General features: G+C 39.2%; 1 protein-coding gene across 4 annotated transcripts in view; it reads left to right on the forward strand.

Moving 5' to 3' along the window:
- BANP (BTG3 associated nuclear protein) overlaps positions 1–17999 on the forward strand; it is a 242893-nt gene that overhangs the window by 90518 nt on the left and 134376 nt on the right. For all 4 annotated transcript variants that reach the window (XM_077831218.1, XM_077831220.1, XM_077831219.1 and 1 more), the window contains exon 7: positions 12617–12856. In XM_077831218.1, the coding sequence (XP_077687344.1) occupies positions 12617–12856 (240 nt within the window). The remainder of the gene's footprint in view (positions 1–12616; positions 12857–17999) is intronic.

Genomic DNA, 17999 nt, shown 5'->3' on the forward strand with positions numbered 1-17999 from the left:
AATCAAACAACGTCTACCTACAGTTCCTTTGTTTGATCACACAAATTGGGTTTACAGCCTTTCTGGAACCCTCACTTCCACAGAAAACAAATATAAATTAATTAATATGTTAAGAAATGTATTACATACCTTGAGGAAAACAAGCAATCATTTTGTACAAACCTCTCTCATCTCACCTTGCCATCCATTGCATCTAACCTAAAAGATGAACATTCAAACCCTTACTGACATGAGTAGTTCTGGATTGATCAAAGAGTTCTGTTGACTTCAGTGAGGTTACATGCGTGAGTCAGGATTACTCATGTAAAGAAGAGTTTGCATGACCAGCTCCGAGATTATAAACTTTTTGAAGCTGGTAGCTTTTCTTTGTTCTGTCTATGGAGCGGCAGGAACACTTATGGCACAAACAAAAAATATTAAATAACAGCTTTTGTGTGCCTGATATCAAAACTGATTTGTAGTTGGCTTAGAATCCAAGTCCCTGTATTGACTAATAGCTTTGTAACAACCATTTTCCACTACTTGAGGCACTCTCTTAAACTGAGTGTTCCATTTGTCTACTAAAGCTTTTAGTACTCTAGGATGAGTGTGGGGTTCAAATGTGCAGCCTTGTTAATCATTGGATCGTTTAACTATTTAATCACCTTCTGGTTGGCACTTTCATAATTCTTCATTTTTCATTCTGAACTATTTGATTTAGGAAGATAAATTAAAAAGTGGGGGAGGAAATATGCAAACTAGCTGCTCTATATCTGTTGTGTTCACTTGTCTCTGAATCCCCAGGCCCTTTCCTCAGAGGATCAATTCTTTTATGTTTGGATGCTCCTGCTGATGTTACTTGTGCTAGTGAGTTTGCTTATTTCCACTTCCGTATTGTATCAAGAGTTTTACTTACTTTCCCCCCCTTTTTAAATTAGTCCCATTCCCTTGCATCTTTTTTAAATTAATTTGATTTCTGTTGGCACTTTAGACCAGGGGTAGGCAACCTGTGGCACGCGTGCCAAAGGCGGCAAATGCATGCCAAAGGCAGCACACGAGCTGATTTTTGAGTGGCACTCACACTGCCCAGATCCTGGCCACCGGTCCCGGGGGCTCTGCTGCTGACCTGGGGTACTGGCCGCCGGCCCCCTGCCAGTCAGGGTTCCGTCTGCCGGCCCCACTTAGCCTGCTGCTGGCCCCGGTTACCAGCCACCGTTCTGGGGGCCTCTGCTGCCGGCTTGGGGTCCTGGCTGCTGGCCCAGGGCAGTGAGGGGAGCAGACGGGGCAAGAGGGGGCACAGCTCAGCACCCCCACCTTAAGAATTGTTCCAGCGCCACTGTACTGGGATATTTTTAAGTCCTGACTTGCTGCTTACATCACTATCACACCACGTGGAACAGCGCACTGCATTTAACGTTGAGATTAGAATGTACATGCAAGAACTGGAATCAGAATTTTCTGACAGATTTCAAGATTTCCAGAGATTTGGCCCAATGCTTTCTTTTCTAATTAAACCTGAAAAGTTCAACGAAAGCGATTTGCATTTGTCTGTATTTCAGTGGATGGGTGTTGAAGATTTCGAAATGCAGCTCATTCAGTTAAAAAGCTCAGAACTGTGGGCATCAAAGTTTGGAGATCTGCGGAGTGCACTTGAAACTACTGAGAGAGATCATGGGGCCTGTATTCTGACCTGCTGGATGTCTCTGCCAGTGAAATTAAACTGTTGGAAGAAAATTAAGTTTGCAGTGCTTTCAGCATTTGGATCCACATACTTGTGTGAACCGGTATTTTCACACATGAAATCTGTCCTCTGTGCCTCTCGGAGCCGGTTAACAGCTGATCACTCAGAAGCCTGTGTGCAGCTTAAAGTATCCAAATACATGCCAGACATTGGAAAACTCAGCAAGGAAAAGCAAGGGCAAGGATCACACTAAACTGATAAGATCAGCATTTTAATTTAATTTTAAATGAAGCTTCTTAAACATTTTTAAAACCTTATTTACTTTACATACAACAATAGTTTAGTTATATATTATAGACTTATAGAAAGATACCTTCTAAAAATGTTAAAATGTATTACTGGCACGCAAAACCTTAAATTAGAGTGAATAAATGAAGACTCGGCACACCACTTCTGAAAGGTTGCTGACCCCTGCTTTAGACTCTTAGATGTTTTGGAATGAATCTGCTGAAATATTGTTCCTTGCCTAATTGATCCTTAAATGATTTGCCCCAGTATTTTATATAGTTGATTGATTCTTCTTGCCTGTAGAGGGTTTTAATAAACATTCTGCATTCCCTCAGAGTCTGCTCTTTTTAAACACAAAAAATAATACTCCTGTACTTCAGCACTCTTAACACCTACCCTTTTCATTTTTATGATGTAGTTCAGAAGTATGCTATGCAAAATGTTTGTATCAAACCTCAAATACAGTTAGCCTGAGTTTGGGTTTGACGCTTAGTATATTTCTGAATGTGGGCAAGGGTTGTTCGCACCTCCCTTCCTTGGATGAAATCCTGTCCCCATTGAAGCCTATGGGAGTTTTGCCATTGGCTTCAGTGTGGCTAGGATTTCACTCCATTGCTTTTTTCTCTCCAAATCGAATCCCAGTGAGCCCAAAGGCACTTGCCTTCATGTCATGTTCTATTGCTTTCCCCAGTTCTTTGGGGATGTTGGATGGACTGTTTACTATTTGGGAGGCCACTGTGTATGGATCACTACCTTCTTCACATCCTAAAGGGACTTTTTGAGAGAGACACAAATAGCTTGTCTCCCAATAGTGCAACAGGAGAGGGGCAAACACTCCTATGCCTGTTGCCAGGCTGTTCTAGAGAGCTCAGGGGCATGGTGTCCCTTTGATTTTAGCAGATTTTGTCAACTTTGAATGTCCAGGTGAATGCCCTTCAATTCAAATTGTAAGGTTGAATTTGTAAACTAAACCTGCAGGATTCTCAGAGCCTTGGAGTTTTTACAAATCAACTTATTTAACAAACAACCAAACATTTAAAAAAACATCACAGTTGTGACAAAACCTAGCAACCCTGTTCTTAGCTCACAATGCTGTAAGCTCTACTTGTGCGCTTGAGAGAGGGGAGAAGACAAGATAGGGCTGTAGTACTATCTTTAATGCTTTGACAGTTGTGTAGTGTTCTCACTAAGCTGCAGTAGTCTGAGTTCTTGTTAACTTTTATGCAGTGTGGCTGTTAGCCCCAAAATAAGTTCCTAATAAACAGCGATATGTATTGCAGGATGTCAATCCACAGTTCAGTTAGGAAGTAAATAATAATAAATATGTTTTCAAATACTGTATTCAAAATTTGAGCTGTTGCTTAGTTGCGATTGTTCAGGTAAATCTCTTGATATTGCTCCATGATTGGATGAACTGCAAATATTAGTGTGTGTAAAGGCTGCATAGGCAGTTCACAGAGTACTATTTCTACTAAGCCTTGAACTCAAACTAATCCCATCTGGAGCTTCAGAATTTTCTCCTATGCGGTCCTCTGTTACTCATAATCTGGTCAGTTCTTATTGTGCAGAGTACATCTGGGCAAATGCAAAAAATTGTCCAAAAATATTCATTGTAATTTTTCAATGAATTTTCTTCTGATGTGTTCATGCACCTTTTGTGCATTGCTTTCAGTGAACATTCAAGGCACTGAATTTTACTTTTAAATATTTTTTTTCCAGGAAATCTCATTGCACAGTTCCACGTCTGAGTATTGGCAGAAACGGAAATTTTAATTTGTGTACATATTTGCAGTTCATCCAGTCAAGGAACAGAAATACCATGTGATTTAAATAAGCTGTTGCAACTAAGCAACACTGCTCAAAATTTGAATGTGTGTGAACAAGCCATAGAGTAAAATATTTTAAAATATTATGATTATTATATACTTATCCTCCTATCTCATGGATTTGTGGGAAGGCTATTGGTTAATATTGGTGCAGCACTTTCAAAATATAAAGGACTATTTAAGTGTTAAGTAATATTATACATACATTATATTTACATACTCTGTTTATGGTGTCTTGAAATATTTAGGTTACTGTGCATAAGCCTATGAAGTAGAGCTGCTGATATCCTTTGTATAGTGAATGTATTCTACATTTGGTAGGGTGCTGCTTCATGTCTTTCTTTGAGATCTCTGACAACAAATGGCGTTATTATTCTTTTTCTAGGATGAAAAAAAAAGCATGACCTGTTCTGTTTTATACCATAAGATGCCACATCTTTTAGTCAGTTTCTTCATGCTGGCTTAAAGGCAGTTATTCTTTTAAATGTCTAAGCTAAAGTCGAGACTTTGAATTACCAAGAAACATACTGTCTCAGCTGGTAGAATCTCAGAGGTATGTGAAGATGCATTTTTAAATTTCAGAGCATTCCACTTATGTGGTTAAAATAAAACTGCAAAATTAGTTGCTTTAGGCTTCTAAGTAAAGCCAGGGGAGTGTGGGATCTGAAGCTTTATTTTCTATGTATTGAGAGACAGATTTACTTTTAAACATTTTTTTGGAATGTGTTATTGACACAAATTTTACAGGGTTAGTAGTAATTAGATATTGATAATACTGCCTAAAGGCAGGTATAGTGTAGGCTGGTATTGTGTAAGTTTTCTTTGCACAGCTCAGTTATTGGGTCTCAGGGCTGTCTTGCAACTAGGGTTAAAAATTATCTTTTTTGGAGGAGAAGAGGGGAATCTGATCCACACAGATTTGTTCAGCAAAGGGCAAAAAGTTCTGTTTAAATATAAGTGCTTTATCACAAAAGTGCCTCTGCAACGGTTATCCCTATACTATAACCGGCCAATGGTGTTCAGAATTTGTCACCTTCAGTTCTGGATACCAACAGCTTATCCAAATTGGAAGGCTGGAGGTTTAGGCTGGTCTGTCCTCAGGATTCTCTTTCACTTCACCAATTTAATTCCCAGTTTTTGAGTCCTACTTGCAGCAATGCTGGTTTTGTAGTGTCAAAGCTCCTTCTGAGCAGAGGCTGACAGTCACAGCAAAATCTGTGCTGATTTTGTGATTTTTAGCAGTGCCCACTGGTAACTTATTAGAGACCTTCAAATTCATTTCACTTGTGATATCAAAATTAAATCTTTATATTAAAATATGAAAGGCTGGTGCACAACGGCATTGCACCACCTAAGCCTTCACATCCTCACCCCAAAATGTTTATTTTTTACATTAAACCCAAGCGATATTATAGTAGACATTAGGATACTGAGCATAGTTCTTGTGAGATCCGTCTTTATTGAACTCCTCAGTGACCTATTAAAGCCAAATAAAACTAAAGAAACAAAACTCTCTAGCCAAATGTTTCTGCTAAATTCCTTCTTGTTTTGAAAAGATTTTTATTTATTTTTCCGATTACAGAGAAATAGAGAAATGAGGCATAATAGTGCTCAGGAGTCTTTCCAGTGTTTAAAATGACCCTAATAATAATACAGATCCAAGTCAATAAGTGTAAAGTTGGATATAATAAAGGAAAGAGAAACTGGAAAGTGTGCATAACTTAATCAGCTTAGATTGTCTAAGCACATGACATTAAACAGTTTTCTGAGTGTATCTAAATCCACAAATGTTAATATTTTGAATGTTATCCAGGTTTACATCTAAACAATTTTAAATAATGGCTGTTCAAATTGCGTTTAAATTCCCTAGCCCACCATGAGCCACTAAGTATGTGTCTCCTCTTTCTGTCCCCAATTCAGCAAGATACTGAAGCATGTGCCTTATTTTAAGCATGTGAGTAATCCCATTGACTTTGTGCTTAAAGTTAGGCACACACTTCAATACCTTGCTGAACTTAAGCCTATACAAGTGCTTCGATACTGATGTGCATGTGTTTTTTCCCCTTAATATATGTGGGATCACAAATAAATGTTCAGTGATGGAAAAAATAGATGATGTTTATATACAGTATTCTGAATGGCTCACTTTGTAGTGCAGTCATCTTCCAGCCTGAAGAGTATGGGTTCATTGAAGTATATCGGAGCTATCTACTTCATGTAATTCAATTTTTGGTGCCATCTGTCAGATGAGGCTTCAAACATAGGTCTCTTCTAACTATCTTTTGACATTAAATATATATTTTCCAAAAGAATACAGGAGAAACCCAAGTGCTGTAGCCAACGTTCCTGTTCTATGAATAAACTTGTTTTATGTTTTTGTGTGTCTCTTTTTGCCTGTCACTTTTTTTGCTTAAATGTCTTTTGGAGAGCATACATTTAAAACTAGTTCTGTTGGGTTCTCTTCTGTAAGGTTCATGTTATGTGACTAGTCCTGGATTTTAACAGTGCTTGTTTTCAGTCTGCGATGCTCAAGCATAAACCTGGTTTTAACTGTGCTAGGATTGGAAGTTAATAAAGTCTGCACTCTAAAGTCTTTCCGTTAATCACTGCCACTTTGAACTCTTGCAGTGGCAAAGGAGTCAGCCTAATTGCTGGAGGTGTTTTTTTTTTTTTTTTAAAGTTGACTCTCTTACAAATCTGCCAAAATATTATTTAATTTCTCTGGAGACAGGAGTTTATTTTTGTAGAGTAGGAATTGGTTTATTTTCAGAAGATTAATTCTGCTTTGTGCCTTTGTACTGTAGCTACCAGGCGTTTTCCTCTGGCATAAGTGCCAGAATTGCACCCAGCTTTGTTAGTAAAATAAATAAAACTATTCTGAATAATGGAACAAGTTAATTCTTCAAATATTTACATGGGCAGGTGTTTCACTTTCTTTTTCTTTGTTTTAAAGGGATGATTGATGGCACCTAGCGAGAGAGTGGAACCTAGCTTTGCTTCTAGTCTTATTGCTAATACTCATATATCAAGCTAGTTAAGGGAACGAATCCCAGAAGAAAGAAGTGAGTAACAGTTAAGGGTCAACCATCTCCCTGTGCAGGAAAAACACACATGCACACACATCAGAAAGTATTCTACAGAGGCTGAAACGGCAGCAAACCTTGTCTGTTTTTTGTTCTCTTGACGCAAGCATTTCTCTTTACGAAAAGTTTTATCTCCCCTACTCTGTTTCTACATCAACAAATGTTTGTGCAACAGATCCTAACACCCCTTTCACTCCACCTCTCTCTCTCACACACACACATTCTTTTTGAAGCCAGTAGAGTCTCTGGTCACAGTGAATGGCCAACTGTCTTGTGAGATGAAAGAAATTAACATCATATGGCTAAGAAGGATTTGAGAATGGTATTGAAAAGCAAGCTGCTTTTCTATGCAGTAGAATGGAGCGAAAAGAAAATGTATGATCTTGAAAGAATAGTGAAGAAGAGCTAGAAGTTCTGATCAGTGTCATGAACTGAGCTCCTGAATTAGTGAAGAGAGCAAGCCAGACATAAACAGCGTGTCTTAAAACTCTGTATTTAAAAGTAGTGATGAGCCTAAAAGTCCAGATCTGAACACCCCGCCCACACACACACACCAATATTTTGGAGAAGAGGTTCAGGATCTGAATGTGGATCCAAACCTAAATGTATACACCTAACTGCATGCACACATAACTGCTTTGCCAATATTCAGTTACTGTATGCATCTAACTGCTCTGCCTAGTCTGCTCCACCAGTAATGCCAGCTTTGCCCACCCCTTTGTTACTCTCACTTCAGCCCTTTCCATATGGAACACTCTCCTTGTGTACACATCTGTAAAGCCCCCTCTTCAAGACCCACCTTTGCTGCCAGGCATATAAGACATTAACCAATGAAGAACAGCTAGGTTGAGGGGCAGATGGGGAGAGTTGCCAATGTTTTTGTAAATATATAATTATTTTTAAAAATGTATTTGTATATTTGACTGTGTCCCTGTTCCTACACCCTTTTTGTTTCTTTTATCTTTTAAAATTTGGAGCTCTTAAGGTTAGAGTCGAGGGCTTTATATGTGTTTGTACAGCGCCAGGCATAGGTGGAACCACTGGCTACTCCAATATACACATTAAATAATAATAATTGGTTAATTGCATGTGTAGTTCCTGTAGTTAGAGTGCTGCCAGTGTTGGGAACTGAAAATCTGGCTTTTAATCTAAACTGCCTGCCCCTGTAGTATTTGTGTGCCAGAATCATTCCCCTCTGAACCCCCTCCATTCCAACTCCACTGGCCTTCATTCTTCTTTTGACTACTCCATCCCCTCATTCTTTCTTCCATGCCACTCCATGTGACTGGAACAGACACCTAACTCCCCTATGGCTAGCAACCTCCCTGTCCTCTAATCCTCTCTGAAAACTCCATCGTCTCTATGATTCTTCCACCATTCACCTTTACTCTTACGTTCTCCTCTACCACTTGCATATCAGACCTTGGCAGATGAACTAAATAAAAATAACCAAAATGGATTGTAAACTCCTTGGGGCTGGGACCTTGTCTTATTTTCTATGGGTAAAGTGCCTGTTACATCTATGATACTGTATAAATAATAATGCATATATGTATAATAATGATACTTAGTAGCTATATAGCCTGCATAAAGTTTGAGTGTAACACAAATGCTAGCTAATTATTCCCCTGATTCTGCAAAGACTTATGCATGAGCTTAATTTAAAGCATGTGAATAGTACCATTGAACTGAAAGATAATTTAAAGTTAACAATGAATTTAAAGGTTTTCAGGATTGGGGCTTAGTATAGCAATATTATATGTATATGTAGCCTAAACTGCAAACTCATATGTGTATCCTGTATCTGAATGGTTGGCAGACCTTTTGAAGTGTCTAGTCAATGTATTTTGTAATGTTAAAGATTACAATACGTGAATTTTTATGTACACTTTTATTAAAGATATAAGGCCCTGAAACACTAAAATAAATTTAAAAAGCACTACAATATTGTAGCAACTTTTTCATAAGATGCTCTGTGGTTATGAAATAAAATTGTACTTACGGGGATCACTGGTATGAAAATAATAAATATTTTCTATTTTTTTAAAATAAGGAAAGGAAACAACATACGTGTTTTTCTAAGAGAAGGTGGAAAAACCCACAAATGACCTGTTAAGCAACAGAAACTTAAAATATGAATGAAATATAAATGAACAATTCAGTTAAAAAGTTTAACAAATTAGTACCACAGTTGAATTTCTTATATTATTAAAAAACTGCCCAACCCACAGAGGAAATGCTGGTGATTGATATCATTCTGGGTTTTGAATTGTTGTTCAGAATATTATAAGTAACATTATCTGTTGTCACAGATTACAGAAAAAAATTCCACTACATTATTTGTTTTTCTTTATATTTTGGCATAGTTGAGGAATTTAGATTCAATTACACTTTGGGTAAGTTCTAGTCAAACTTGAAAACACTCCGGCATTAAGATAATCCTTTCCTAGGTTTTTCAGTTTTTCTTATATTGTCAGTTTAAAGATAGTATGACATGTTGATTCATCTTTAGATATTTGTGTGTTTTCTGTATCTCCTCTGTGTACTGTAAGTGCATCATATTCAGGAAAAAAAGCTTCTGGATAATTTCTCCTTATAAAAGCAGAAGATACTTCAGTTTCGGTATATTCTGAGATGCAATTTCCCTGTTCATTACTGGGGGTTGAATAAAGGAAAACTAATTACACTGTCAGTTTAATTTATTTGCAGAAATACTTGGCTGTTTTAACCCACTGATCTCTCATCACTGGGAGCACTTTGGTACCATTTCCAGATGTCTATCAGTCTCGCAGAAAGGTTTTCATTTCAAAGGCAGCACTCTAACACAGAGAAATGCAATAGCCTGACACATTCAAGACGATTTTGTTTGGATTGAATCAAAGAATTGCTGTAAACATTGAGTAGAAATGTAAAAGGGCCATTGAAGGTTCCACACAAGCCATTTTTTGTTTGGAGAATTTCACATTTACCAGTCCTCCTGCTATGGGATACAGAGGCAAAGGGAGAATCTATTGTAGTATTCTGAAAGTACAATGTGAATGCAAGAGCTGAAAACATTTTTCAGGGCTTATGGTATAGGTCAGCACAATCAAGTGCTGTATTCTCTTCCAAATTGTAAGCAATAACAGTAGAATTACACATAGTAACTTCTATAATCAGTACTACTAGTAAACTTTCATTATTCTGTGAATGGAAAAAGTCTTTGATTCATATATGCTAAGTTTCAGAGTAGCAGCCGTGTTAGTCTGTATTCGCAAAAAGAAAAGGAGGACTTCACTTCACTTCATCGAAGTGAGCTGTATAGCTCACGAAAGCTTATGCTCAAATAAATTGGTTAGTCTCTAAGGTGCCACAAGTCTTCTTTTTCTTTTTATATATGCTAAGATCATTCATTAGCATGGCTGCAGATGGAAAGGTGCTTTATAATTGTTATGAATTATATTATTAGAAATATTTTTAATCATTTGAGCTAAATTGAAATCAGGCAGTAGAGTTCTGATAGCAGTTTATAGAGTAGTTCGCTCAAGTTTGCTAGATTCTCTTGAAAATAAAAACATAGAAGATATATTAGAAAATGAACACAGCCATACAGTCATTTCTCTGCTTTGCCTTCTGTGTCCAGTTTAATCATTAGTAGCAGGATATCTTTTTCTAATATTATTAGATGCCAGGAATAGTTGCATTCTGAACAAGTTATAATCAATCCGAGCAATTGACTTCCCTACCATAACATGCAGATGCCATCTTGCACATTGCAAAGTGTAACTAATGCATTGCAGGCTGGGGGTATGAAAAAAAAATGTAAACAAAAACAATTAGGGTTCTTCATTTTTCTAGACCAGTGACAGAAATATAAGAAACAAACAAATTCATTAGGGAAAATTGGATTTGTCTAAATAAAAAGATAATTAGAACATTACATTGTGCTCACATTTTGATGCTCTACAAAAGTTTGATATTAACATTAATGGTTTATGTGTGGAGGTAAATATTTTCCTTTACTTACAGATATATGGCCATCTGATATTTCTGTATCAATACTGTATAATTTAACATTTATTTCATACTATCACTATTCATTGCAATAAACTTGGATCTGATACTTGCTACATCAGTCAGTCCCAGAGATCTTGTCTCAAAAGCGATCTTTAGAGCATGAGTTTCTTCCTATGTTAGATTTTATTGCTTGCTTCTTGCACATAATTTAACAGAATGCAGGCTAACACAGTCCAATAGCTGGAAATAAAGATCATGCTTTTTCAGGGGTCACATAAGCCTATTTACCTTGAAAAGTGCTCATTCATCTAAACTTTTTCATGGTTAGCAGATGAATAGGATGATTATGAAAAACAGACATTTGTGACTTTGTGTATACCATAATACTTCACTACATACATGTCTTTAAAAAATAAATCCTATAGTTAAAAGATCTGTTTCATATTCATATCGCTTTCTGAAGATGTGTAAAAAAGCAATACAAGTGCTAGCATGGCATGAATGAATGGCATGAATCCCAACTCAGTCTCTTTTATGTGTTTTACCCCACTAAGCTGTGCGAACATTGAAATTAAATCCAAACAGTCTGTGTCAGTCATTATTGAAATGTTAGGCTTGACCACTGGGTTATTCCCCATATATTGTCAAGATTGTTACAGGAAATTTCATTTTAACTGGAACGAACAAACAGCCTGGCTTAGCATCTCATCCAAAGGGACTGTACATTTCCTTGCAGCTGCATCCCACACTCCAGGTGTGACTCTGGTGTCCACACTGAACTTTAGTTCAATTTCTGATTTGTGGCTTGAATCCACAGACTTCTGGCACTGCCAACAAAATTTAATTTCCATTACGAATTCAGTGCTTCCCTTAGCTTAAAATGAGTATTTATTTTCCCAAACCATGAGAGGCCAGAGCAAGAGGAAAATCCACGGTCTTCTATTCAGGTATAGTGCTGGCAGCCAGTATAATGAATACATATTCTTCTGCTAATGACCTCACCCTTGACCAGGAGGAAAGAGACACTAGAGAGATGAATGGTGATTCATGCTCAGTGCTGGGGCTGGTCCTTTGGTAAATGACGTGTTTAGGAAATAATGCAGACTACCGTTCAGTAAGTCTGAAACAAAACAAAAAGTTTAATTTGAGATCTTCAGCTACAGTTGAGTGATTGTCCTTGGTAAACCCCTTAAGTAATTAATCAAGGAAATTACCCCTCATCACTAATTATTTATTTTCTCAACTTGTCAGCCTTGCTTAAGCTCATCTTGTTGCATTGCTTAAGGGGAAAATTGTGATTCAAATTTGTGAGGTTGGAGGGACAAGGCTTACCAGAAAAGTGGCTCACTCTAAGATATCAGCTTCCTTACCCCACAGACTTGCCCTTATCCTTATTTTGAGGGGGCTGAATGAGCACGACTAAAGGTCAGAAGATTTTCTGTGTTCTTTTGCTCATTGGCCTCTCTTCAGAGACTGTTTAATTTCATTTGTGAGTTGGTCATCTGGACCAAGACCAATTGCTCATTTTTTGGAGGCCACAGAACAGCTGTTCATGGTAACCACTTTTGGTCACTGCTGATGTGAGTTGGATAAACACTCTTTATCCATTACAAATCTTGTGAGCCAGCCAGTCACTATGAGCTTTGAAATAAGTTAAGGGAGAACATAAAGAAAATGGGAAGAGCTGATGATATTTATACATTTTAAATATAACTGTTGCAGCCTGTGCCATCACTTAGAATTTCCTCGTTCTCTGTTTTTAGAGGATTATCCCAATGGGACATGGCTTGGAGATGAAAACAATCCTGAGATGCGAGTCCGTTGCCCCATCACCCCAGCTGACATGCTGCATATCAGCACCAACTGCCGCACAGCTGAGAAGATGGCACTGACGTTGCTAGATTACCTCTTCCACCGGGAAATTCAGGCCATCTCCAACCTTTCAGGGCAAGGGAAGCATGGGAAGAAGCAGCTTGATCCGCTCATGATTTATGGTATTCGCTGTGAGTATAACCCGGAAGTTTCTGATCTTGTGCTGTATAGAGAGATTTCCATCTGCTTTGTCTGACAATTGAGAGCAAAAGAGAAAAGCAGAGCGAAATCTTTAGAACCAAGTGTTCTAAAATGTTCATGCACATTCCTTTTTTTGGTTTATTTGTCTCAGTATTTTTGGGGAGGCCTTCTCAGTATTGGCTAACGTTATAACCTGCTCAGGTATTTGTATGCATCTCTTGACTCCAGTCCTGCCTCTCCTTTTCCTGCTCTCTAGTCTTCTCCCTCCCCCCTCAAAAAACCCCCACAACAACTCATAGTAATTAAATTGTCCTTTGGACATCACACATTAGATACAATGTTCATTGCCCTTTACTGAAATAAGAGTGGGGCCCATTTTATTTATCCTGGTGCCATCTATCTCTCCAATTTATTTAGTCTAATCTCTGTATGAATAACCCTTCCATTGCTGTGGCACCTATGTGCTGTCATTAATTTAGCTAATTACCTCCACTTGCTTGTTGCTCAGATATTTCATTATCTGCTCCATGCTCTGTATTTTTTTGTGGTTCCATTTTGAATCTCACTATAGGAAGTACAATCCCTGAAAGATGATTGGCTGACCTGGTGACATTATTTTAGCCAGCAGCCCAAGCCTAGAAATATGGTCAGGCAGGTCATGCATCAATCTGACCAACTCCTCCTTTACTCTACAGTTATTTTGGTCTGCACATTTATTTTTAAATAATACATTTTTATGTGGCGAAGAGAGAGTAGCTCTAAAGAACTACAGCACATTATAACAAGTCATGGTCCAACTTCATTTTTCTAATATCTACATTTTTTGAAGTGTGGTTCTGCTCTTAAAAAGTAGCTTCATTATGTTACTTCTTGAGTTATTTTTGTATTTTATGCTCACCCCCCATGTAACACTGAGCATACTTTGCAAGGTTTTGATTTAACAGCAGACATTATCTTCCAAATAACTTGCTCTGCTCCTCTCCCCTCTATGGCACCAAACTAGCTAATCCTAGGGAAACCTCGCTAGCAGGCTAAGTGACAGTAGATTCCAGAACTTGCAGTCAGTGGAAGTCCTGGACAAAAAATGCATCATATTCAGAATTTATGTTCAGGCATCAGCTCAGATGTATTTCCCGTCGGGTGAGTTGTAGACAATGCTCTGCCTCCCTGCTTCTGCCACTCTCACTCTTCAGACAGACAGCTGAATGTAGGTGGCATGGTGGAACATAGAGGATGTTTGAAATTGCTTCTACTGTGGTGTTGAAGTGTGTATTGCACAGTCTTCTTCCAAAGAGCTGGGCTGAGACTGTCCATTTATGTTGGGCCCAATCCTTTTCTCACTGAAATAATTTAAAACACTTGTCTTGACTTCACTGATAGCAGGATTAGGCCAATTATCTTATTTAGAAACATGTTGTCGGTATAGCTCTTATGCTGCTGTAGTGTAGGAGGCAGGTTGGGTCAGTCCTTAGAAACACCGCATCCAAACTACAATGCTTCTTTCCATTTACTGTGGTCAGAAGCATAATGATAGGGTCTGGAAACATAGAGAATTGCAGGTTTTAAAGATTGTTGTTATATCATGACAGTTTTCATTGAGTTTCTCACAGCTCATGGTAAGCTGAGTAGAAAGACATTTATGGGGAATAGTCTTGGTGAATATTCAAACTCTGGATTTGTTTTTTAAGTCATGAAAACATTAGAAGTAACATTAGAATTGTGCTCAGCTATCCCAAATGATCAAAATAAATTACATTCTGTCAGAGTTGGGTGTGTTTTTTGTTGCCGTTGCCACCAGACAGATGTTTTCTTAGCTTCTATTTATGGGAGGATCCTAAAGGACCAATTTAAATTAGTCTATGGTGGGTGTTTCCTAGAAATCTCTCAGGCTCTCTTTTTGGTTTAGGAAGCCACTCTGAGTTCAAACTAGTTCACAGGTACAGAGCATACCAGATGTAGCACATTTCTAGTTGAGAAATCCCAACCATGGTGGTAACTGAAATAATGAAAAAAATAATAATCAACTTGTTTTTGTTGGAAATATAGATACAGTTCACATTATCAAAATAATATGAGCTTGGATCTCAGTTTTGACCAACTGGAAACAAATGGGGAGTGTGGATTGTCTAGATGGTTAGGGTATAAATTCCAAGTGGAATAAACTCATTTAATTTTTTATCAGTATGTATCATTTCAAAGGGTGGACCTCACTCAAACTGAGATGAAGGAAATTGTAGCAGGCTCGCTGCAGTTCACACAAATGTTTCCCTACTTTAGGGAAAAGTTAAATACCATAAAGCATGTGGTTTCAAGATAGGAACTCTTAGGATGATAAAGAGTTCATATTGTTTCTCCTTGTCTAGATGAGTGTTAGGAGGCTATCACAGGCCTACAAACAGAGTTGCAATATATATTAGGGATATAGTTTTTTCTGTAGGTTTATAGGTAACCAAGACGTGGTGGGAGGTAGATTATGGTACATAAAGTGTCTAAAATGTTCTTAGACGTGTGATGGACAGCCTGACTGTGTGAGTAAGCAGTAGGCACCTTGCTGATATGACACTGTGGTTACTAGCAGCAGATTACTCAACCAATTGTTTGATGACAGCAGCCAAGTTGACTTTATAAGTATAGTTTACAGTTTACATTTCAGGCAAGGGAAACCTGCAAATGCCTTCTGAATAGCTGAAATTCTGACACAAGCCATAACACATATAGGGTACCTCTGCTATCCATACTGTCTAAAGTAGTGGTTTTCAAACTGGGGTACATGTACCCCTAGGAATGTGTGAGCTCTTGTCAGGGGGTAAGTGAGAAAAATCCTGTAATGGTGGACAATGCATTTAATTTAGTAAGACATGGCAATCTAATCATAGATATATTATGACCCTATTTCAGATGCGGGTACATGGTAGACTACATTATTTGGAAAGGAGTATGCAGCCTAAAAAACTTTGAAAACCACTGATCTTAGGTATACAGAAATAGTAATGTTAACTTGGAATTATATGGGGAACCATTGAGCGACAATGAGCAACAGTCCTGATTGAAACGAGTTTTATAGGCAACAAACTTTGAATTATGCATTCCTGAAATTATTTTATGTAGTTCACCTACAGAGTATTACAGTGGGAATAAATTAATGTACCGGGATATTTTTGTGTGCAGTTATTATTTGGAATGCCAGCTAACTTTAATCTTAACAAAAAACCCCACCAATTAGAGCATGTTTGAATTTTTCTGAGGAATTCAATACTCCATCATTATATTTCTGCTATGGCAATGCAGAGTTACATGGAGAAAGTCTGTGGAAAGTGATTGCTAATGAGCCTGATAGCACTGTTCCTTCTTCAGGAAGGACTGAGTTTGGGAAGTACACTCCTAATGGCCTCATTTTGTTGATGATGTCACCTGAATACTGTGGTGGGGAACAGTGGGCTAAACTAGAAATATCCTGTTGAACTTGCTGCACTGTGGCCTATCATTGGTTCACTCTGTAAGAGAAAACAGAAGCCTTCAAAGGCTTTCACAGTGTTGTTTGATCATGTATAAAATGTGTTGGTGGCTCTGTAAGGGCTAATAAGACCTACAGATAATCTTATTCTTGCAAATTTTGGAGACCTCTTCAGATACTTATGTAGTGTAAATGGTACTTTTTAAAGTTACTGAATGTAACACTATTATTTTCACAAGTTTTTATAAGGCTAAATAGGTTTTATTTGAAAATTTGTTCATAAAAAAAAAACCAAAAAAAGCAGTGTGCTTGCAAAAAGTGCACATGCAACCCCCCAAATTTAGGTGCGCAAGTGGGATTATTGTAGCCCTAAGTGCTGTTCGTGTGTGCAATTACTGGATTTGTATATGCTAAGCAGGCTTTTGAAAATGAGGCTCCTTAAGTGAAAGTGTGTGATCATATTTTGGCAATATACGACTAAGCTGATATAATTTAAAAGGGAGATTCTTTGTAAAAGTAACCCTGATTGAAGTTAGGGGTACTTTACAGCATCTAAAACAGAGGTCTGTTGGCTCCACTCCGTGTCTAGACTAACATGTTGTCTTTGTTCTGCAACAAATCCCCATGCATCCAAAGAAGAATACACTCCCTAAATATAGACTGTTGCAAGAATACCCACATACAGTGTGTTTAGGGAATCTGAAAGTGATTGCATGGTTAATGAGGCTTAAAATAACATAGCCAAGGCATCATAAAATTACTACAGCACTGAATAGGGGTATGGGTGCGGGTGTGGGATGTGGACCCTGGGAGGGAGTTTGGGTGTGGGAGGGCACTCATGGCTGGGGTTGGGGTGCGGGAGGAGGTGCGGGCTTCAGGAGGGATTTTGGGTGTGGGAGGGAGCTCAGGGCTGGGGTTGGCGTTGGGGTTGTGGTGTGGGCTCCAGGAGGGAGTTTGGGTGCAGGAGGGGACTAAGGCTGGGGCTGGGGGTTGGAGTGTGCGAGGAGGCACAGGGTGTGGACTCTGGGAGGGAGTTTGGGTGTGGGAGGGGGCTCAGGGCTGGGGTTGGAGTGCGGGAGGGGGTGTGGGCTCCGGGAGGGAGTTTGGGTGCAGGAGGGGGCTGAGGATGGTGCAGGGGTTTGGAGTGCGGGAGGGTGTGCGGGCTCCAGAAGGGGGCTCAGGGGTGGAGCAGAGTGTTCAGGTGCGGGCTCTAGGAGGGAGTTAGGGTGCGGGAGGGGGTTCCGACCTGGGGCAGCGGGGTGGGGTGCAGGAGGAGGTTCAGGGTGTAAGCTCCAACTGAGCGGCACTTACCTCAGGTGGCTCCCTGTCGGCAGTGCAGCGGGGCTAAGGCAGGCTCCCTGCCTGCCCTGACTCCGTGTGGATCCCGGAAGTGGCTAGCATATCCAGCTCCTAGGCACAGGGGGGCCAGGCGACTCTATGCAATGCGCACTGCCCACACAGGCGCTGTCCCTGCGGTTCCCATTGGCCTCGGTTCCTGGACATGCCGGCTGCTTCCAGGAGCCGCGGGGAGCCAGGGCAGGCAGGGAGGCTGCCTTAGCCCCATTGTGCTGCCGACCGGACTTTTAACAGCCCAGTCAGCGATGCTGACCAGAGCCGCCAAGGTCCCTTTTCGAGTGGGTGTTCCGGTTGAAAACCGAATGTCTAGCAACGCTAGTAAT

This window comes from Eretmochelys imbricata, chromosome 12 (assembly GCF_965152235.1).
Source record: "Eretmochelys imbricata isolate rEreImb1 chromosome 12, rEreImb1.hap1, whole genome shotgun sequence".
Lineage (NCBI taxonomy): Eukaryota > Metazoa > Chordata > Testudines > Cheloniidae > Eretmochelys > Eretmochelys imbricata.